This window comes from Anser cygnoides, chromosome 1 (genome assembly GCF_040182565.1).
Source record: "Anser cygnoides isolate HZ-2024a breed goose chromosome 1, Taihu_goose_T2T_genome, whole genome shotgun sequence".
Lineage (NCBI taxonomy): Eukaryota > Metazoa > Chordata > Aves > Anseriformes > Anatidae > Anser > Anser cygnoides.
In genome coordinates this window covers 99,691,918-99,713,741 of record NC_089873.1, presented here as the reverse complement: position 1 = coordinate 99,713,741, position 21,824 = coordinate 99,691,918, and the positions used below count along the sequence as shown (strand labels likewise).

At 44.1% G+C, this 21,824-nt stretch overlaps 1 protein-coding gene and 1 long non-coding RNA gene across 6 annotated transcripts in view; one reads left to right on the top strand and one right to left on the bottom strand.

Annotated features, from left to right (window-relative positions):
* Positions 1 to 4: 4 nt before the first annotated feature.
* CFAP91 (cilia and flagella associated protein 91) overlaps positions 5 to 21,824 on the bottom strand; it is a 34,254-nt gene continuing 12,434 nt past the window's right edge. The window contains exons 9-16 of one of the 5 annotated variants that reach the window (XM_067004014.1): positions 20,531 to 20,647; positions 16,790 to 16,861; positions 14,870 to 15,016; positions 11,581 to 11,802; positions 10,343 to 10,491; positions 9,019 to 9,110; positions 5,716 to 5,919; positions 5 to 1,481 (exon numbers count right to left, since the gene is read on the bottom strand). In XM_067004014.1, coding sequence (XP_066860115.1) covers positions 5,729 to 5,919; positions 9,019 to 9,110; positions 10,343 to 10,491; positions 11,581 to 11,802; positions 14,870 to 15,016; positions 16,790 to 16,861; positions 20,531 to 20,647 — 990 coding nt within the window. In that variant the 3' untranslated portion in view covers positions 5 to 1,481; positions 5,716 to 5,728. Of the gene's footprint in view, positions 1,482 to 2,301; positions 3,328 to 4,508; positions 5,635 to 5,715; positions 5,920 to 9,018; positions 9,111 to 10,342; positions 10,492 to 11,580; positions 11,803 to 14,869; positions 15,017 to 16,789; positions 16,862 to 20,530; positions 20,648 to 21,824 lie in introns of those variants that run through there. The other 4 variants (XM_067004017.1, XM_067004021.1, XM_067004009.1 and 1 more) reach the window with 4 other exon arrangements.
* Positions 5,798 to 9,074, top strand: LOC136791723 (uncharacterized). Its single transcript, XR_010834294.1, has 3 exons — positions 5,798 to 5,935; positions 6,539 to 7,062; positions 8,961 to 9,074. It is a non-coding gene; the product is annotated as an uncharacterized lncRNA (long non-coding RNA).

Sequence of the window (21,824 nt, the reverse complement as noted above, 5' to 3'; positions counted from 1 at the left end):
CTTCCTTTGTTCCTGGGACGCGAGTGCACTCCGGGCCCGACGGAGCCCACCGGAGCCCACCGGCCTCCTGCGCCCATCGGCCGCGGCCTCCCAGTGGCCTCCGGTCCCCAGGGTGGCGGCTGAGGGGGTGACACGGTGGCGGGCCACCCCAGCTCCCCAGCGGGGGCAGTGGTCCTGTTCTGTGGTCTCTGGTGCTCTGGAGGGTTTCTAGGTGGCAGGGGACAAGGCCGGGACATCAGCTGCTGGGACCGGGGCCGCTCTGTTCGAGGGTGGCGTCAAGGGCGGCCCATCGCATCTCCAGGACATCGCTGTTTGGCCTGCAGCGCCTTGTTGGGTGAGTTCGTGTTGGTTTGAATTTTGTCATTTGTTGCAATCTTCAGCCATTTGGGGTCGTGGATAGTTGTCCTTGAGCACTTTGTAGATGCATGAGCTGGTGCACCGCGTCTTTTCTGAATTCCTGTCACCACAAATGCCCCTTGACAAGGACCAAGTCACCTTGTCACTTCTTGCTGACTGGAAGGGCACCTTTAGCTCCTTTACTTCCTTCCAATCTTTCCCTCTGTACCTCCACAATTGTTTTTAATACTTTCCTTAAGCAGTGGGTGCCAAAACTGGACAGAGATTTCCTATGAGTCTCCCCGGTGTCCAATGCAGACACTGGAAAACGTTTCACCTAGTGCACCTCTGTGTCCTTACCTGAGGACTGCGTTCACCCTTCCGTGTGGAAGGCTGCAGTTGTCCATCGCTCTCTCCCACTGCAATCCCTGCAAACATTATCGATGGGACTTTTATAGTTTCTTCCCAATCGCTCTTTAAAAAGAAGTAATAGAAAACCTCAGTGTCAAGGACCAGGCCCTGCACGACCCTCCAGGGAACAGTCATTCTCTCACCATTCCTTGTCTGGAAATACTTTTCCAGGTTTACCTGTCCATAAAACGGGTTCAAGTCCACTTCCTTGTAGGCCACGACACCTTCAAATCCTTTTAGAAGCTAACTGAAACGCGAAGTGGCACCAAGCTGCTTGCATTACAGCAGTCTGCTCCATTGACATCGTCTGTATCAACCAAACTTCCAACCATTGAGGGTGAAATTAAAAGTCCAAGCCAAGGCCACCAGCAGTGGTTGTTATCAGGAAGGGGCAGCTTTCAGGCTGCTGGCAGTGGGGTCCGAATCCTGCCATGCCTTCCTTTTCCCTTCAGCGCCTTCTACATATGTCCAAATCCCGTGCCAGGTGACAGTGCTCAGGACATCGGAAAACCCGGGTTGTTTGAGGGTATTTTTGCTAGCGACCCAAAGGGGATCATTGGTGTTATTTGTGGTGCTGCTGTTTGCTTGCAGTCTTGGGACGTAAAGGGGGCTCCCTAGGTGGGGAGACTTTGGACCATCCAAGTTGCACTCCTTTCCTCTCAAGATTTTTTTTCATGCATGAGAACGGGTTGGTCGATGGAAGCTGGTTCTGCTGGAGATGACAAATTTGGGGCCTGCACAGCAACGAAAAAAGGTTTGGGTAGAGGTGGGAAAATTATGTGGGCTGGTGGATTCGATAGGTGAGGGACCAGCATGGTTTTTGCAAAAGGCTTTAATTACAAGTGCTGGCTATTACTGACTCATAGGAAAAAAAAAAAAAAGAGATTCATTGTTAGATCAGTCCTGCAGCAAGTTAAGGAGAGAGGAGTGAATGCAGCTCCACAATGCTGTGAGAGCTGCTGCTTTCCAAATGCTAGAGAGGTAAAGCGGTGAGTGAGAAGATGCTGGCCAAACGGGATATTTAGGAGAGCGGAAGGGTGGGTGCTCTCACCATTTAGGGACGCAGAAGCACTGATTAAATATTTCAAGCCTCTCACTGCATCTGTATTCAGAGCACCGGTGTTGTTCACGCTCGGAGCTGACGTTGTCACCAAGAGCAACAGCACCGGCTCCTTGCTGCGCAGCTGCAGTTAGCTCGGTGCCATTGGCAGCGCAGGGAGCTCCCCGCGCTTCCTGCCTACACCCCGAGGACGAGGACGAGCATCCCCGCACCCAGCACTGACCAGGGAGCTCCAGGACAGACCAGGAGAGCAGCGTACTGCAAAAGTCAGCAGAACTGGATGTGTTGAGTCCCGGGTGGCGGGACGAGGGCTGGGCCATGCAGCGGCCTCTCCTCTCTAGGCTTCAGCATGAACGCTTCACACCGGACCCCTGAGATTTTATTTCGAGATTTTATTTTTATAAAATTTAATATTTTTTTTATTTAATGCCTGTTGGCATTTCATGTGCAGCCTTTCTGTTTCAGAAGGCAGGAGAGAGGCACCCCTTCAGGCCGCTGTGTGCCTACTGGTTTCAGCACTGAAGAGCGGTCCCAGGCAGATTGACTTTACTAGTCTGGCTGTACGCCTTGTCCCAGGAAGCTAGCATTTACGGCAGAACAATTCCTGCATCCCTGGTGGGGTGGAGTGCACAGGTATGAACCCACAGCTCTTCTTCCAAGCCCAGAGCCGGCTCTGGAGGCACCAACATGAGGAAGCTGGCAGATGCTGAGCAGATACTGACACCGCTCAGGACAGCGCAGGGAGCGCTGCGTGAGCAGGGTTTGGGCTGAAGGAGGGAGACAGGACGGGGAGGAGGGGTTAGTGGTAACAGCACACTTGGACCTTGCTAAAAGCCTTTGGCATGGGAGAACCACACTCGTAGGGTTATGCTTTCCCCAGTTGTGAGAGGGCTGAACCGAGCCCAATAATGCAGCAGGTAAAGCCTGAGTGATTGTGAGACCAGGAGCAGAGAAAACAGCAGTGCTCAGAGAGTGGCAGGAGCACGCTCTTTTAACAGCAGCAACTTTGTGATGGTCATGTTGCTTTTAAAGGAGGCAGGAGAGAGAGAGGAGTAGGGGTTTGTTGTGTTTCTACGCTGACAAAAATGAAGAGATAGTATGTGTCTGGGGAAAAAGGTGTGCTGGCTTCACGTTATCCTATAAATAGTCCTTTTTGCTGGTCAGAACTGTAGTTACTGCAAAAGGATCTCCTCATTCCGCATGGCAAGAGCCGTATCAGCAGGGAAGACCTGAGCCAGTCTGCATTCATTCTTTTACTCCAAAGAGACCAATTTTTAGCCATTCTCAGCCCCCTGCGAGCTGACCCCAGAGGCTGCGTTTTGCCCGCTCCCCCTCGGTTCAGCCGGGCTCCCACACCTGTCGGGATGCAGAAGCAGGCAGGCTCCCGGTGGGCAGCTGCTGAAAGAAAAGCAGGACGAGCAGAATTTCCCCAGTGTTTCCACTTTATTGGTGCAGCCCTGGAGGCATCTGCTGTGTTTGTTTCGGATCCGGGCTCCTCCCCAGGGTTGTTCTGGTTCCTGCTAGGAGGGAATAGTGCATTCTTGTGCTGTTGATTTATGATCCCAATTCCCTCTCACTGTGCTCATTTCTTCCTCAAAGCACATTCTGCAAAGCCTGGAAAAGCCCGCACATGACAATTGAAAGCAGTTTCCCGCAGGAACCCTGCCATGGCCTTCAGTCTATATGCAACGCAATGTCATGTGGAAGAGATGGCTTTACCCTGACAGTGTCCCTTAAATCATAACAGGAGCCAAGACATTTATAGCTCAGCCTGTGCATAACACCCAGAGTCCCCTGCCCCCTCGCTGTCGGGCAGAGGGCTGACTCCCTGGAGAAGACCAGGACGCTGCAACCCACGTTCGTTCCCACACCTGTTAGAATACTTCTTATCTTTTTAAAACCACGTCAGACTGTGCAGTAAGCCACCAGGAGGATATTTATTTCTGCATGCAACCTCAGAAATACAGAAAATGCTTCACTGGATTGGTCTTCCTGTTCTACTCTTTTGCTGCATCAAGTTTTCCATGTCTCTCTTGTTACATTGGATCTTGTGATTCATGTTATCCCCTCTCTTTCAACCAGGCTAAATTTGTCCAAGGTGGCCTGAGGCAAAAGAGCCAGTACCCTACACAGCTTCTCCTCCCACGCTGCGGAGAGTTTCTTTTTATGTTTCTGCATTTGCTACCTTCACTTCTAGCGACTAGCTAGGTATGCCGGAGGCATTTTCCCAAATCCCCCAGACCTACCAGGCTCATCCTCACAGAATCCTAACCAAAACTCACCTCCCATCTCTGACTCCTGCTGGATTTTGCAACATTTGGAGAGGCTGCCTGCCCCCACCAGTCATCCAGTGCCCCTGGTTCAGTGACCGAGAGCCCAGCAATGGTTTTATGGCACAGTTCTGTTTCCTCTCCCCAGTTCTCATTTACAGCTCAGGGGAATACAGGGGTATTCAGACTGTTTTTTTTTTTTTTCTTCTATCTGACCCTTGCCCCCCTAGTCCACAAAACAAATGTGATGCACGTTTTTTCCCCAGAATGCCCTAGTGAACCTGAATTTTTGAGCAGCTGCTGGTTTCTGTTTTTTGAAGGACCAGAGCTATGTTCAGAATTAGCTAGCTGGACTACACCCGAAGCTTTACAGACCCCACACAAAGCAGGGGCTATCAGTTTCAGAGAAATGATGGAAGTACACAGATATCAGCCTGTTATCACATTAGCATTGAGAGCTAACACTGCTATTTATTGCATGAGTTGTAGCCAGAGCATCAGTGAGTAAGCATTTTGGGTGTTTAGTTGTGGCCATGCCTGCCCCTCCAAAAACTGGTGCATTTGATGTTGGTATTGGCGTAAATGTACCTTTGAGATGCTAAACCCACAGACCTGAGGAATTTTGACAGGTGAGTACTTGAGAGCTGAGCAAGTCCCTGACAGCTCTCTGATCAGATGCACTGCGCTTGTCTGCAGCCTGCTGGTTTCTGACATCCTGAGCTGGAGCACCCCCATGCTTGCAAACAAGGCAAAGCCAGCATCCTCTCTGCATAGCCCCCTGGAGACGGAAAGCCAGAGTGACTAATGCTGTTCTAAGAAATAAGATTCTTTCCAGAATTGTTCTCCTTCGGGATAAGAAAAAGCAAAAAGAGGTCAGCCCCAAGAGCAAAATCTTTGAAAAAGCCATAAACACTGGTTAATGGGTCCTTCACCCAAGGTACACCAGCCCCAGTGTCATTCTGCTGTCACCTAGCTTTGGTTATTAGTGACAGACACTGCCTGGTTGGCAGGAACCACTCTACTGAGGGCAAGAGCACCTTTTCTTTATGTGACGGCGAGCTATGTGAGAAGAGGATGCAAGCCCTGACCCCCATTAGTAGCTTGTCAAGGACAGTTTTCGTTCAACTACAATGCTTATCAATAGTGGTGCTCAAACAGCAATCCACTCTTTGCTTTACTCCACTAAGGAAATCAGTGGGACATGCTTGAGAAAAGACTCCCTGTACAGTCTTAATGCAAAATTTCCCACTGCTGGAACATTTTTTCATTTAATGTTATTGATAAAAGGAAATACCATCAAAAGCTCGGGTGCAGATCTCTGTTGGCCTGTGGCAGGAAGACAAACAAGGAGTGCTAACACTGGTCTCTCACTCAAGCTTCTCTTAATAATTAGAAGAGGAGAATTAGCTTATGAGGTCCAGAGCTAGTTGGGGGGCTGGGCTTGGACTGGGGCTGCCACACTGAAATATACAGAGCGTGGTTCCAGGACAATATTGCTGGTGGGCAGCAGGAGGCACAGACCAAAGAAGAGAGAGGTGCTTTTGCATTCTGGATGCCCTGTAAAAAAGCAAATATAATGCGCTTCCCTCTCTTTCACCATGTTCTGAGCTCGGGTCACAGAAAGGAAGGGAAACTCACCTTGCTTGTGTCTCTAGGAGGCTGTGCCATCCTTGTCTGACCCATCAGAAGGGCTCAGACCACCACCTGTCCCAGCTGGAGGATCTCCCTCTATCCTGCTGGCAGACGTCTCCTGATGTAGTGCTGGATCAGCCAATAACTCTTCTGTGCTTCTGTGGATTATCTGATGAGCAGCATAGATGTGCTTTCTTTGGGACTGCCTCACTGTGCATAAAAAGAGGTAAGGCTTTTACTGGGAAATATACTGCAAAGCGTTCTCTGTAGGGGAGATGGGAGGGGTAGCTCTTAGCCTTTCTGCAGCTACGGAAAAGCCTGTTTCAGGAAAAAATAACGCCCTGCTAACTTTGGCTGAAAGCGTTCTACTGCCACCTAATAGCAGCAACCAACTTTGCATTTCACTTTGAAGATGAGCTCCCCGCCCCCCCAGTGTAAAGCACTGTGCAAGTGTTTCCTTTTCCAGCTTAGGGCATAACTGCTCAGGTTATCAGGCTTTAAATTAACTTCTTTCAGCGTCTATTAATTGTAGCAGGTTTCTAGAAGACTACAGCTGAAATCTGTTCTCTCCTGTGTTATGATTTTGCCTGTACTGAGAAAGAGTTCAAGTTAGACCTGGAGACAGCACAGATTCGTTAAGCCACCTGCCTTATCATCTCCCTTTTGCTACTGCAGGATTGTTCTTTACTGTGTTTTATGTTTTTCAGCCAATCTAATTTGTATATATTTCCAGCCCACCTCTTGGGAAACAATTACCCAAGCTAAATCATTGACCCCACAATTCTCTTCATTTCTCTTTACTCTTGTTGTTCCCTCTTTCTCCCTCCAGATTTGAGATGCTGCTAAATAATCAGGGGGATTGAAATACAGCGTACTTGTAGGAGGACATGGGGAATGTTTCAGGAATGAGCTCCGTGGTTGTCATCGTGCCGCTTCCCTGAAAAAGCCCAAGACTTCCTTGTTTTGGTCTGTTTGCATTGTAAGGCTCAGCTGTACTTTAACTGTGACACTGAACCTCTGGTGTCCTGCATGCTCTCACTGTGACTGTTCAGAGAGCCCACACTTGCTGACCCAGTTGCTCAATGTTTCTAACCCAGCCTGTTTACGTTTATCCATCTTCCAGGTCCATTTCATTGACCATGAACACAACTGGATCTAACTTGCATCCGATAAGCCGACCGTCACCAGCCAGCTCTCGATTCCCAGGAGAGCTTCCTCTGTCCAAGGCATTTTGGCTCCAGCTGTGTATGCACGTACTGCATGAACTATATCAGGAATACTCTCCTGGTATTGCTGCAGTCTGTTCCTCCATTCGCAGTGAATTCCATCTAAAAAGAGGGCTCAAACTGCTGGGTGAGTTTTGTCCTTTTAAAAGCAAGTTTTTTCACATCAGCACTTTGACATCCAGTGAGGTAGGGTTCAGAAGTGAGCTGCAAAGGTGTCTCAGGATGAGCCAGTATTGGGCAATTCCTGCTTTTATGCATAGGAACAGGAGAAAGAAAGGGGAAAAGAGAGAAGAGTCTAGGTAACAGCAAAACAGAGATACTTAAGGGAAAGCTAAAGTGTAGGCAAAGACTGAACATGGAGGCCCTCAGATCTTTGTTACACAAATAAACTTGCTCCTCTGGCAGGCCAGAGAACTGTGTTCTCAGATCACTCCCTGCTAGTTCCAAGGAAGGTGTGCGCTCAAGAATGTGCCAGCTTGATAAAACACACAGTTTCATAATGAATAATCTGGCTCACTACAGGGAAAGCTTTAAAAGCTGCCACAGAAATGCAATACACTGATGGGCTCGTGAGATCTAATGACATTCTTTGATAATATTCCCTTTGGATTTGTACGGAATAGTTACTGATTCTGCTCCTCCGAAGGTCTCACTGTGCAGGAGATTTATGGCAGGGCCTGTTCATCAGAGAATACATTTGGTATCATTCAGCTAGCTCTTGTGATGGCTTCTGTCACAAGAATACTGTGGCAAATTTCACCTGAACACGTTTGAAGGAGCTCTTGTACTTTATCACCTATTGTTCTTGCTCTTCTTTTAGACTCCATTTTAATTTTGCCTGTATCTAGCTCTCCTTTCCAGGCAGATCCACTCTAGCTGTCTCATATTTTGAACATTTTTTTCCTCTGCAGCTTGGGAGCACTTATGGGGTGCTTTGTCCATCAGCTGCTGTTGTATTTAAGCACAGTATGTATTCCCTTCCGTGATGGTAGCTCTGTATGTCCAGAATCACATGCCATCTCTGCGTGGCCTGCTCTCGTTTCTGGCAGGCTAACCTGTGTGTGTTAGTACCTGAGCTGCAGGCTTCATTGACTAAAATGACATCATCCTGCCTTGGTAGGCTTGCAGAAGCAAGGCTGAGGAGAAAAGAGCTGATTTAAGCTTACACAGAATTGCCAGCTGCTGAATAGATACTGTTGTTCTGATAAATACACAAACCAGGAAGAAAGAGGTTTGCACAATTCATTGGTGACAAAAAGTGTTTGCATGATTTGTATTTTCATTAAAAAAAAAAAAAAAACAATAAATTGAGTGCCTTTGTTCTCAAGTCAGAGAAGTATAATAAGGCAAGGACCACTTCAGACTCTGCAGTGATACAACTGCTTTTCATAAGTTATATCCACTTTGACTGGTTTAGTCACAGTCTTCTGAGTATGCTGGTTAGTGGAAGCCTCTGAGTTAAAAACAGCCATCCATTCATGATCCTCTATATAATACATGGGTTTCCAGTGTCTTCCCCTCTCTATTTTGACAGCTACTATTCCATTTTGACTAAACAGAAATAGTCTTTACAATTGCAAAATTATCTCCTTAAAACTTGACACTATAGCCAACTCTAAAACCTTATTTTTGATTCTAGTTCTCAACCAACCGGGGGAAAAAGCATGGGAAAGCATGTAATCTTCCTTTCACAGATGGAATATATTTAAGTAATCTGCTTGGTAAAGAATTCTACAGATTTTACAAATTGCCATATTATAGACAATTTGCAACCATGCTACACTTACAGGCTTTTTTCAGTTTGTTTTTTGAAGGTACAATGGATTTTTTTTCAACACATGTACTTTTATTGTTGCAGTTACATCAAATTGCATCAGATCTGAATTCAGGCCATCATTTTAAAAGACTAAAGCCCATGAGAAATTGGTGAAAAAGGATCAGAGGACTTAACTTTCTAACTGCAGAGTGCAAAAGAAGTATCTCAGAGAACTGAGATAACCCTTGGCACTGCATTTTTCCTTTCAGTGAGCTAAAGTGAGGAGGCTGAAGCAGTTGGAGAACAGCATAAAACTGGACTCCTTACCTTTTTCTCTGATAGAGGTTTTCTCAATCTCTGGGATCAGGAAAGCATAAACCAGCTCTGCTACAATCTCTTCTGACTGTAGGTGAGTTCGACTAAAGAACAGATACATAGAGTGATATTAGTATTTTATAATTTTCTTTCCAGATTACCTCTGCAAACACACAACTCCCTTGTAAATATTCTCACTATTTTCAAGTGAGTGCATTGTCATGGCAGTAATTGTCAGCTGAGTCTCTGTTTATCCTATAAACTGGTGCACTGCGATGACAGTGTGACTATTGTCCTCTGCATTGCACTGCCAATGTGTTCAATACTGCAATGGGAAAGCAGTATTTCTGGGGATAAGATCACCCTAGACTCCTCATCCTCCAAGGTATTTAGGAGCCCAGCTCTCACAGATGACAAACTGAGTTAGACACACACATAGCTCCAAGGATTTGGGTCTTTCACAATTTAGTTTTTGGCCCTTTGCTGAGTTTGCTAAATTCTTCCCTTTTGTGACTTTGCATTTGGCTGGTCCCCATGTTCTTTTCCATGCCAGTGTTTGGTGGGTTCCCAACTGGCCCAAGGGCTGCATGCATTATCTACGCTTCATTCTCCCCAAGGATTTCAACATTCTGGTTGTATTCATCTAGTTACAAAATACACAGCTGCTGTACCAGAGGAGAGTCACTGTGTCATTGGGATTTTTATGGCTCAGTTCCAAAAAAAAGAGCATAGAAACTGAATCGGAGGTTTGGCAGGTCCTAAAAAGTATTCACTGCTAATGCCCCAGCCAAACACAAGACTGTGGTGTTCTCAACAAGTTACTCTACCCAGAGCGCTTTGTCAGGCAGCCATCAATATGACTGACCCCCATGGAAATTGGCAGTTTCTTAAAGAACAGCCACCCCAGAATGAGACTGCTGTACAGCTGTATCTTTAGCATCTCTTTCAAACTGATTTTCTGTAGTACTGTAAATAAATGAAAAGACTAGTATGAATGGGGTATTGCTTTAGGCAGTTCCCAGATTCACTTAAAGCTCAGTCACAGCATCACATTGGCATGGAGAAGTCTAAAAAGGGTGATTCACAGATCCCACAAGAGATTTGCAAAGGGAGTCTGGCGCATGCTGTATAGAAATAAAGCTCTGATGGATTTATATGTGTGTACCAGATAGTAATGGTGTGGTTCCCATACAGCAGTCACACTAAAGAGGTGGTCATGAACAGTATTGCTCTACCCTTCCTATGTCTTAAATTATACATGTACCCACAGATGCAGATAGTTAGGCAGGTTCTACACTGCTACAAGTGGCCTCCAATGTGCCTTTTAAGAACATACCAACTTTCCATTTCATAAGCAATGTCATTGATTTCTACGGCCATTCTCTGAATCTCTTCCCTGGCTTGTTCTTCAGCTGTGTTCTCCATGGTACTCAGGATAATGTCTTCCAAGTAGGAGTCAATAGTGCTCTGCTGCACCTTCACCACCTGGAACAAAACACCAAGCTGTTATTCTTACTGCCTACTGATTTGCTAAGAGGATGGAACCAGATTTCTGGAGAAATAAGAACAACAGGTTTTCACCAGATGCTCTTAATTTCAGGCCGACCAGCCTGAGGTTTGGTTTCAGAGGTGCTTTCTGTGAAGAATAACTTGTGTAAAAGCCTCTTCTCTCATCACTCTATCTGAGAACAAACTCATAGAAACAAGTTCAGGAAGGAACCAGTGTGAGATACAAAACTTATCTGCAGATACAATTCTTCTGCAGCAGGTTAATCCTATAGCAGTTGCTTCTTCATTTCTCATGAACAACAGCTGCCAAATGACAATTGTCATTATTGGCTTCAGTAAATTAATCAGCTTTCATTTAAGCTGGAGGAAAAAACATTCATCAAGCCAGATAAAGTAGCAAGAATAAAACCAAGGTAAAATTATTGGTTTCCTTACATTGGATGTAGAGCAGAGATTCTAGAAATAGGTATTTTCTTTCTGCTAGTATTAAGGGCCTAAGCTTACTGCATTTTGACCCACCTTGCTTGCCACTCAGAGAAACAGAAAAGAGGAAAAGATAAAATTAAAAGAAAAATAAATGTGATTTCAGACTCTCCTGGTATTAACCTCCTCCCACAAAGTTTGAAAATTATTGGTTTAGTCAATTAGGCTCCCACTCATTCTTTTCAGCTGGGAGAAATAGGCTTCATGCAGCCAGGAGCTAGGGAATAGGAGCAGGACTATTCAGCAGTTACGGAATAGGGTAATCTCAGGACTAATTTCTAGACTTCACAGTTATGTTATCCATTATCACTGCTTCAAAACAATTCATCTAATGGTACCCATTGTTATTGCAGTCCACTTCTGCACGGTGAAATCTTTCCAAAAACTTGTTTAAAGGCACCCTTCCTGGGAGAGCACCCAACAGCTCTGCTGGGCAGACCAAGTTGTGACAAAACACTAATCCTAAAGATGAGTTAGGAGCATCAGTGACAACTGAAGCACTTCCCTTCCATCCAGACCTTCCCACAAGCAGCAGGTAGTTCCCACAGGCTGCCCGCTGTCCCACCAGTCTCCTTCTCTTGCCTGTCTGAAAATCTCATCTTCCTCCTGCCGACGCCTCTCTTCCACCTGACGGCGTCCGCTCTCTTCCGCCTCCCGCATCCGCCTCTGCCTCTCAGCCAGCATGACAAAAGCGTGGATCTTCCGCTCTTCCTGCAGCCTCAACAGCTCTTTGGACAGGAAATCAAACATGTTTGCCAGTGCCCTTCCTTCTTCCTGGGCCAAGCGGCTTTCCATTGATGACAGCTTTAAAAAAAAATGCAAAGAATTGCGTTACAAACCTCAGGAATGTTTCTCCGAGTCCCAGGACTGCCACAGGCATGTGAAACAGCTCTGCAACATCCCCTCACACCAATCGTGGGGAGTTTTGCATTCTTGTTTTACATGCACAGGCTTGGATTCTGCATAATGTAATGTTCCTGCATACACGCTCTGCTAGCATAAAGGGGCCAAAAATTGGCCAGTATGGGGATAGGCCTGATCCTGTTGCACTGGGACAAGCAGCTGCCTCTCTTGAGTGAGTGGGAGGAGATAAAACACTAGATGCACTGTATTCCTGCTATTATGAGCTGCTTTTTTTGTCTGTGGGTATAATCAGAATAGTCACTGAGGCCATCTTTTTGTTACTGGGGAACTGCTCCACTTCCCAGACCACGAAAGGGGAGGTACAAAAGTGACAATGAAATGATTTCAACCACATATCCTTCATCCTTCCGTGCTAAGCTTAGCTAGACCAGAATAGAAAAATAGGATCATAAGTGGCAAATACAGTTTCTAACATCTGGAAAGTAAAGCCTCAATTCTTATGACTAGGGAGCTTGAGTAAAGGTTTAGGAAACTACAGTTTTGAGTACGGACACATTTTTATGCTATTTTGAAGATTCACGATGTTTGTTACAGTTCAAAGCCACCTCAGTGAAATGGTACATTTTTGGTTGGACATTCACGATGCAACCAAAGTGATATAACTTGCTGAGGTAACACAGGAATTGAGAGACCCTGCTGATTTAGATATTGAGTTATTACCTAAAACTGTACAAGTTACATACTAGATGCTATCAAATTCAAAGCAACAGTAATTATATTGAGTTTGCAGATGTGCAAACAAGAACTCAAAACTCCAGGTAATGGAAAATCGTCATGTCTGTGACAGAACTGAGACCAGAGTTTGGCATTGCTGTGCCATTCACACCTTACTCCAAGCACATCATGTTTTATGGGTTTGGTATGTGTGATTGCAATTCAGAAAATGACAGGATCTATGGTACGTTCATTATCTCTGGAGCTGGCTGGGATGCTGTGCCTCTGTTGGAATAAAAGGGCAATAAGAGACCAGACTTGAGCATAGAACTCAAAGCAAGAGGTGAAAAACAGAGGTGAAATATCCCTGACAAATAGAAATAAATCAGCTTTCTTATACTGTTGTGCCATTTGCTCAATCAATGTTTCAAAAAGAAGTGGGACCGTCAGTGTTGCGTGCACCTAGAAGTGACAGTGCTTAGCCCATGGGTGTTTATGATGGAGGACAGCAATGCAGTCGCTGCATCCCCTCACAAGGAGATACCAAGGAACTAACCTGCTTCTTTCTCTTTATTGATTAAAGTGCTGTATCTAAAACCTGTGTGAAATGGAGGAAAACAACCCAGGAACAATCCTGTCTTATGATTTTGCTATACTTCAGCTTAGCAACATTCATCTTTGCCTATTCTATCTAGAATTTTAGTCTTCCTTACACAGAAAATATTTCTTGAAAAATGCCCCTTTTTATATTAGTAATGTCAAAAAACTGAAAAACCTGTGACCAACAAGAACTAAAGAATTGTGAAACATCAGTGACTCTAAAATAGGCACACACATAGAAAACTGCTGCACATTCATTCCAGAGTCTTAAAGTTCAAAATATTTAGATTTGAGCCTTGGATTGTGTGCCTTCAGACTGTTTTTTGATGTTTTTGTTATTGTTGTTGTTTGTTTCTTTCTTTAAAAAAAAAGAAAAAAAAAAGCGAGAGCAGAGGAGGTAGATACCAGCAGAGGGGGATAGTGGCTCTCCCAGAAGGAAATTCTGAGATCAGAGGTCAGCATCTTTTACCATTTGCTCTCTCCCCTTCTCTGTGAATGGTGTTATGATGTCTGAACTGCTCTCTCCTTCACTCCTACCTGTGTTTCCAGAAGAGAGGGAGCAATTTCCAGTTCCTAATGCCTAAGGATTTAATTTTTTTTTCTTATATTCTCAGCAGATTAATGCTGTATTCTTGCATTCTACACTTGGGCTCCCTATGTATGAGGGAACATCTAGAAATGATAAACAGCAAAACACAGTCACCCCACTCCATTTTTACCGAGATCTATGGAGAAATTTTTTTGCTGTCCACCCAGCAGGAAGCAGTAATTTGACATCATCTCTGCCAGGCCAGTGGCTAGTAGATGCTGTTATCATAACATAACAGCCTGCAGAATTGCCTCACAGGTGGTCAGTGAAACACCGTAAGAGTGGTAAAAACAATACGTAAACCTGCAGAAACGTGGGAGATACTGTATATCTGAGATGCATTCAAGTCTTAACAAAATTTCTTTATGATGCATTCCAGACCAGCACCTGTCATTTGATTCATTTTGCTCTGGAAATCTGTTGCCCTCCAAGGAAATAGGATAAGAATTCGTGTCGCCGACTCTCACAAGATTCTTGGTAGAGGATGGGGCCCAGAATTTCCCTGCCTTCCAGAATAGTGGCAAGTACACCATTACAGCAGCACTGCTAAGGTCTAGAAGTCTCAGTCCCTACCAGACTTACAAACTAAATCAACATTGGTTTCTTCTGTGATGCTTTATGCCTGAGGAAGAGCTTGAAGGGGTGCCAAGGTAGAAAAAGAACAGGGAAATGACACAGCAGAAACACACATTCAGTAAAACATCTGACAGGTGCAAGTGACAAGCATGTACTGTGATGCCAGGTCACAGCAACAAACGGACTGAAATGTGGGTAAACTGAGGTTCATCTAACAGTGCAGTTTGTTCAGAGCCCTGTAAATATAAATAAACAAGTACAGCCTGGGCAGCAGCTGTGGTCAGGGTGCCTCAATCTGCTCAGAGCTGCTCTGCAGGCTCTGGGGAATCTCAGAAACATTTTTAGCCCCTCGGGTGTTCAATGTTTGGTCTGTGCAAACAAAGTATTTGAGTTACTTGGAGTGCTTTCTGTACTGTGGATAACAGAAAACATAAAGGAATTAAATGTTAGAGCACTGGTGCTGCTGCAAGCAAAGAGCACCCCATTAGAGGAGTGTGGGGAATCAGCCTCCCCAGTTTATATGCCAACCTCCTGCATTTGCAAGTCACGCTGTTGCTGTAAGGCCCGTGTCATTTGCTCCTCTGCTTTCCGAAGCAGCTGTCCATCTTCCTGGAGTGCGTGAGTGGTGCGCAGCTCTTGGATCAGTTCCATCCGCTTCTCCTTCTCTTCAAACATCTTTTAAATAAAGTTAAGCAACCGGGCATGTTAAATGGAGAATATATTCAACATGTTTTGCCAGCAGAGCACACCCTTTTTCTCCAGGAATACAACAGAATTGCTCAGTGGGAGGGACCTACAAAGTTAAGTCCATTTCAGGGCTAACCAAAAGTTAAAGCATAGTGCTGAGGGCATTGTCCAAATGCCTCTTGAACACTGACAGCCATGGGGCATCAACCACCTCTCCCGGAAGCCTGCTCCAGTGTTTGACCACCCTCACGGGAAAGAAATTTTCCCTAATGTCCAGTCTGACCCTCCCTGGTGCAGCGTCGTGCCCTTCCCATGCATCCCATCATCAGTGACAGGAGCAGAGGCCGGCACCTCCTCTGTGCTTCCCCTCCTCAGGGAGTTGCAGAGAGCCATGGGGTGGCCTCTCAGCCTCCAGGCTGCAGGGCCACCTGTTCCCAAAACCTACACTACAGCTGTGAGGTAAAGCTTGCCTAAGCCTTGCTGCATGGAAGATGAAAGTTGTGACTTTCTGCCGTGGGGTATAGATGATGCCCTGCTACAATATCACAAAAGATTGTTGTTGTTGTTGTTGTTCTGTTTGGACTCACCCAGAACTCAGACTGCTGGGATGCAGAACAGCAAAACCAATGTCAAGAGAACAGGGCAATATTCTTTTGGATATCCTGTTATACCAACCTCAGTGACAAACCTTCCCAGTGTGAGCACTGCCCCTTTTCCTCAGACTTAAGTTAGACAACCCCTGTTTCAACATCTAATGGTCTCCGACCTTCGTTCTGAGGGAGTCCAGCAACAGTTCAAAGCAGTAAGTTGATGGGGAGGTTGTTTAAACTGCTGTTGTCCCTATTACAGGTTTTTTTTTAGGAGATTCCTAAAAATTATGGGACATTTCATGACTCTCAAAAACCTTGTGGAAGTCAACAGCTTTGTAATGGACTCGAGCATCCTTCTCACAGATCACTGCAGAACTGGAGAAGTCTTGGGAAGCTTAAACTCCACCTCAAGCCACTTTCACGGTATTGCATTGTTTACTAAAGCTCAGGTCAGGGTCCCACATGGGAACACTTCACAGACATTAAACAATTAGTGCAAGAGAGAATATCAATGAGCCAGAAAGAAGCAGCAGGCTTGAAAACCCAACCCTCTGGACTGGTCTGATCAAAAGTGACAGGCTTGCTTAATGTAAACCCCCCCCAAGAAAACCCAAGAGGCATGGCTACTCAGTTAATTTTTACCTAGGCACAATTCTACTCTGCTGGAAGCAGAACAATGCGTCCTGCACTTGCTGGAAATCATGGTGGTATGTGTCAACTGCTCCACACCCAAGAATGATCAGCTCACCATCACAGGTAACTGTGAAGATGGAGTGAAATACAAGCTGTCCTGCTGGCATGTGAGAAGTTTTATATGTCTGGGATCTTAATTAATAAGCATAAAGCATAATTAAGGCAAAATGTACTTACAGTCCAGATCTAGTCTAGAATTTGCTATTTGATTAATTCTACTATGAAGCATCTAATGAAACATCTGAGTGTAGGGGATGGCAGGAACAGGGAGATGCTCACAAATGTGTAGGACCTGTAACAAATTTGGGCTAGAGAGCAATGATTTCAGCCTTGAACGACTTCAGAGGACATACAGGAGGATATGCTGCATAAGCCTCATTACCCTTGATTAGTTCTGGGGAATAAAGACTGCAAACACACCTTCAATCATTCCCACCACCATTCTGAAGACAGACATCAACAAAGAGACACAAAATACCAAGTTCTGAATAGCCCTTCCTCGGAGCAACTTCTGCAGACAGATCACTGCCAGTTCTATTTCCTCTTCCTTCTGTCAAAACAAAACAAATAACCACACAATAATTAATTATTCTTTTGGAGATTGAGTGTTCTATGAATCACCCACCTAAATATCAAAAAGTCAAATTTGTATCCAATTTCTCAATTGTTTCTGAACGCTATCCTTCTAATTTCTAGGGAAAAGAAGGTAAGTCAGAATAATACACACTTCCATGTTTTGTAAAAGGTGGGGAAGTAAGTCTATGTAATCTATCCGAGATTTTAGAAGGTACTAGAGGAGTACCTAACAGTAAAGAGATATTGATGGAGAAAATGACTGTATGCATTAAAAGTACTACTTGTCGCTTGACCGAGTTGGCAAAATGAGCATCAACTACATGAATTTACAGGTCAAGACACTGAGACGATAGAAGAATTATTTAAGGAGGTGCAAGAGAGCTGTTAACCATAAAAAAAGGGATTAAAAGGCAACATATACAATTTTTCATCTGATATTTATGCCAGTGGTGACCTTTATCAGAGTAACTCAGTAAATTTAAGACTCAGAAAGTGATAGTTTAGAAGTAAAATAAATTACATTATATTGCAATTTGTCTCTTTGAGAATTTTACTGGCCTAGCATTGTGTAACTGATACCAACTTGGAAGAATGATTTAGTGTAGTGAGAAAGAGAACATGACCACATGAGAAGAAAAACAATCAAAAAAGGGCTTATTTTAAATAGAGGAACAACTGGCATTTTTTCTTGCTGAGGGGGTTTTGCTGAGTTGACAGTAGCAGGAGAGGAAAGTCCATCAGCTGCCTGGGAAAGACAAAAAAATTCTAAAAAATGAAAGGAGGTTGTTGTTGTTGTTTTTTTAATAAAAAGCATGTAAGGTCTGAATTGAAATGTGCTATTTTAGAAGTGCCAGGAAGAGTGTGGGATGAGAGAAATGGTGTAGGCTTGATTTTTTCTGCTTTTTCTTAGGTGTTGCAGATTAAGTATTCCAAAAGCATAAGGAAGCATTCCTGCCTTTCCATAACACTACCCAAGAGGAGCAAAGCAGAACGAGCCAAAGGACTGCCTTATGATAGAGTGTGTTTTTTTTCCTCTGGAAAGAAGGGATGAAGTCCAGTTAGAAAGCTAAACTATACCATGTCACCTGGCAGCAGAGGTAAGTAAGGACCACAACCCCTTCAGGACAGAATTCTGGACATGGAGACTGGCACATATACTGGACAGGTAAGGCAAACTACTTCAAGATTTAGTCTAAATTTTTGTGGGGTGCAATCTTCTGTACATTGTATTGTACAGTGATGTAAATGATGGAGGAGGGCTCTGCAGAGGGGTATTCATAGGCTGGATCCATGGGCTGAGGCCAACTGTATGAGGATCACGAAGGCCAAGTGCCAGGTCCTGCACTTGAGGCACAACAACCCCAAGCAGCGCTACAGGCTGGGGGAAGAGTGGCTGGAAAGGTGCCCGGCAGAAAGGGACCTGGGGGTGTTGGTTGATAGCCAGCTGAACATGAGCCAGCAGTGTGCTCAGGTGGTCAAGAAGGCCAACAGCATCCTGGCTTGTATCAAAAATAGCGTGGCCAGCAGGTCTAGGGCAGTGACTGTCCCTCTGTATTTGGCTTTGGTGAGGACATGCCCTGAATAATGTGTTCAGTTTTGGGCACCTCGTTACAAGAAGGACATCAAGGTGCTGGAATGTATCCGGAGAAGGGCAACAAAGCTGGTGAAGGGTCTAGAGAACAAGTCTTATGAGGAGCGGCTAAGGGAGGTGGGGTTGTTTGTTTAGCGTGGAGAAAAGAAGGCTCAGGAGAGACCTTACTGTAATTTACAATTACCTTAAAAGAAGTTGTAACAAGGTAGGGATCAGGCTCTTCTCCCAAGTATCAAGTGATAAGACAAGGGGAAATGGCTTCAAGTTGCACCAGGGGAGGTTTAGGTAGGATGACAGGAGAAATTTCTTTACCGAAAGGGTTGTGTGGCATTGGAATAGGCTGCCCAGGGAAGTGGTTGAGTCAACATCCCTGGAGGTCTTCAAAAATTGTGTAGATCTAGAATGAACTTAGTAGCATGGTTTAGTGGTGGATTTGTCAGTACTAGGTTAAAGGTTGGACTAGGTGATATTAGAGGTCTTTTCCAACCTGAATGATTCTATGATTCTATGAAAAATGACTGGGGAAGAAGTGTTGAGGAGGCCTGCAGTAGTGCCTCTGTTCTCTCTACTTTCTTTCATATTCCTTGTGGTCCATGTCACCAGCCTGTCACTCTGGCATGCTTTCCTTTTGAGGTCCTCAATTCCAGCAGGAAGAAGCTGGTGAAGTTAGCAGTTGGCACTAGTATTCATAAAAGGCAGGAAGAGATGCACTAATGACAGAGAAAAGCCTTGCTATTAGTGCTTCTCACAGCCAGCTGGTAGGAGAAACCTTACTTGGATTCTGCAAGGTGGGAGATGTTACAGAGATGCTCTTCAGTGGCTGAAGTTCCCCTGATTTTACAGATGGAGCCTCACTGCAGAGATACTCTCTTTTATGTATTCACTTACAAAGATATTTGAAAATAAACCAAACATTGACAGATTTAACTTAGGTGGAATTCTGTTGTGTTGGAACTCTTTCAAAAAAAAAAAAACACACAAACTGTGGTCTGTAAATAGCCTCAAAATGACTATAAGCGGGGGGATAAATCCTTCTGTTTTTTTTTCATTGTAGCAATCTGCCAAACAGCTTTATCTAAATAGTGTAATCTGCCACTGCATTACAGTACCTAATACTTAGGAGTTAGTAAAACTGCTTTTTAGTGTTAGTAAAAAGCTCTTCCTGAGGAGATGTTGTTTCAGTCATCTTAAAATGGAGTGTATAAAACGTAAGACAATCATACTGCACAAGGATGGCATGGATGGTCTAATAAGACTTTCCCTCTCTTGCTTTCATGGTTGTATGACTCTTAAATTCACAAGTTTAAATAGCAATTGTGTCTGATTCTTACTGCATCATGAAAATGGTGTTAATAAGCAGACAAAGAAATCCACTGGGGCAAACACCTCTTAAGCACACTATTTCAAGAAAGGAAAAGTTGCAGCTCCTCTAAAAATTGTTTTTTTTCCTACAACATATCACAACATCCATTTACTGCTGTTCTGATCTCTGCAAAAGAATCATTTTCTGTGAACTGTCAATTAAATGGATCATGCTCATCAAAGACTGAGTCCTACATAATGATTAGAGCTTCACTCCAGCAAATTAATGAAGTGCGTGTGCAGTGCTAAGCACCCAAAGTCTCACTGACTTCAATGGGACTAAACTTAATTGCGCACTGGATTATGATAGTGTTGTCAGATCAGAAGGATGGAAGGCACTGAATAAATCCATGTTTGCAGAGGTATATGATTCTGCCTTTTTGTTCTCTAAGAACAAGGGAACAACATGTCTACTAATTTATTTCTTTATAAATAAAGCTAACTTAAGGATTTGGCCAACAGATAATGAAAGAGACTTTCATTTCTTTGGTTATTAGTATCCTTAAAGAATACACAAATAAGAGAGTCTTAAGGTGGCTGGCTATTTCTACGACAAATACAGATACACAAAGAGATAAAACTAACTTTTTTCCTTTTCTGGACATTCCTTTAACAACTCGGTAAGGAACAATCAAGGATCAACAGGAAGAAAAAAAAAATGCTAGAATCATTTCCAATCATTTCACTTACAACTGATGGTTTTTCCAGAATTGGAGTGGGGGGGCGAGGAACAGGCTTTTCTATTTTTTCAAGGAAACGAGGGGGCTTCTTTGGCTCTTTGACTTTATTCTTCTTCTCCAATAGTGCCTGCAAGAGTCATACAATTTAATCAGAACTGGGCCAGATAGAACAAGACATCAAGGCCACTCTTGCAGATGCCGACTGCTCCTGATCACACTGACTCTAGAGGGTTGAAAGTAATGTGCATTTTGCAGGCTTATGCCTTCAATTTTCTCATTTGCATATCAGTTGAAAAACTGAACAATTGCATAGGGCAAGTCACCTAAAATTAATCCAGAAGTTCTACAAACTTGATCATTACTTGTTCATTTAGTACAAACTAAAATAATACATTTTTAAAAGCAGATTGTTGGTTTTTTTTCATTTTAAAATGGGACTCTCATTGAACCGCTTAAACACTGACCCACCTGCAAGCAGAGTTAGTGGTGTCCTTGCCTTATATAACAATAAAAACATTAATCATTTTCCTATGATAGAGGTAAGATTCTTTCAAAATGTGAAAAATAGGTAGAAATAACACAGTGTAATTGCAGTTTGCATATCAATACAGAGTGGTTATAACTTTTTGCCTTTAACTGTTGGTGTAACGATTGTTTTTGTGGGTTGAAAGTGTTGTGGAGTCAGGAGATTTTACGAAGGGAGTCAAGGTTCTGTGGTCCTTCCTCAGTGAGGTATTTTTGTATGATATACTGTTACAGCACAGGGTTGAACTAAATGATCCAGGACCCCTTCCTTGCAGAACATGTTTCGAAACTCTTCTCTGCCCCGTGGCATCCAGAGCAACTGCGTAAGTGGACTGAGGGAGAAAGGGAGACTAACTGGCCTGAGAACTTCCTTCTACTGGGAAAATCCACAAGTCTATTAAAGGCAGATTTTACCCTGCTTGCAGCTGTTTGGTGTCAGATGACAAAACTTGTCAGCCAAAGGAGTTGAAATTGCCACCTAGGCTTTGGCCACTTTAAGACATTTTCAAAGTGCTTATAGAGCCAAAGTCCTGCCAGCTGCCCGCTGCAAGCTGCTTAGAGCAAGATAATCAAATAATCTCTTCCAGCTGCATTGCAGCACCTGGCTGCTGTAGGACATTTCACTGCAGCTTGCAAGAAAAAAGGGAAGAGAGTACATGCATCTAAACTTCCTTCAAAAATGTAATCCTACTACTGCATCGGTTGGATCTGTAGTCCTTATTACTGAAAGGACAAATGTATTCCAGCAGGGAATAGTTTATTTTCTCTTTTTTTTTTCT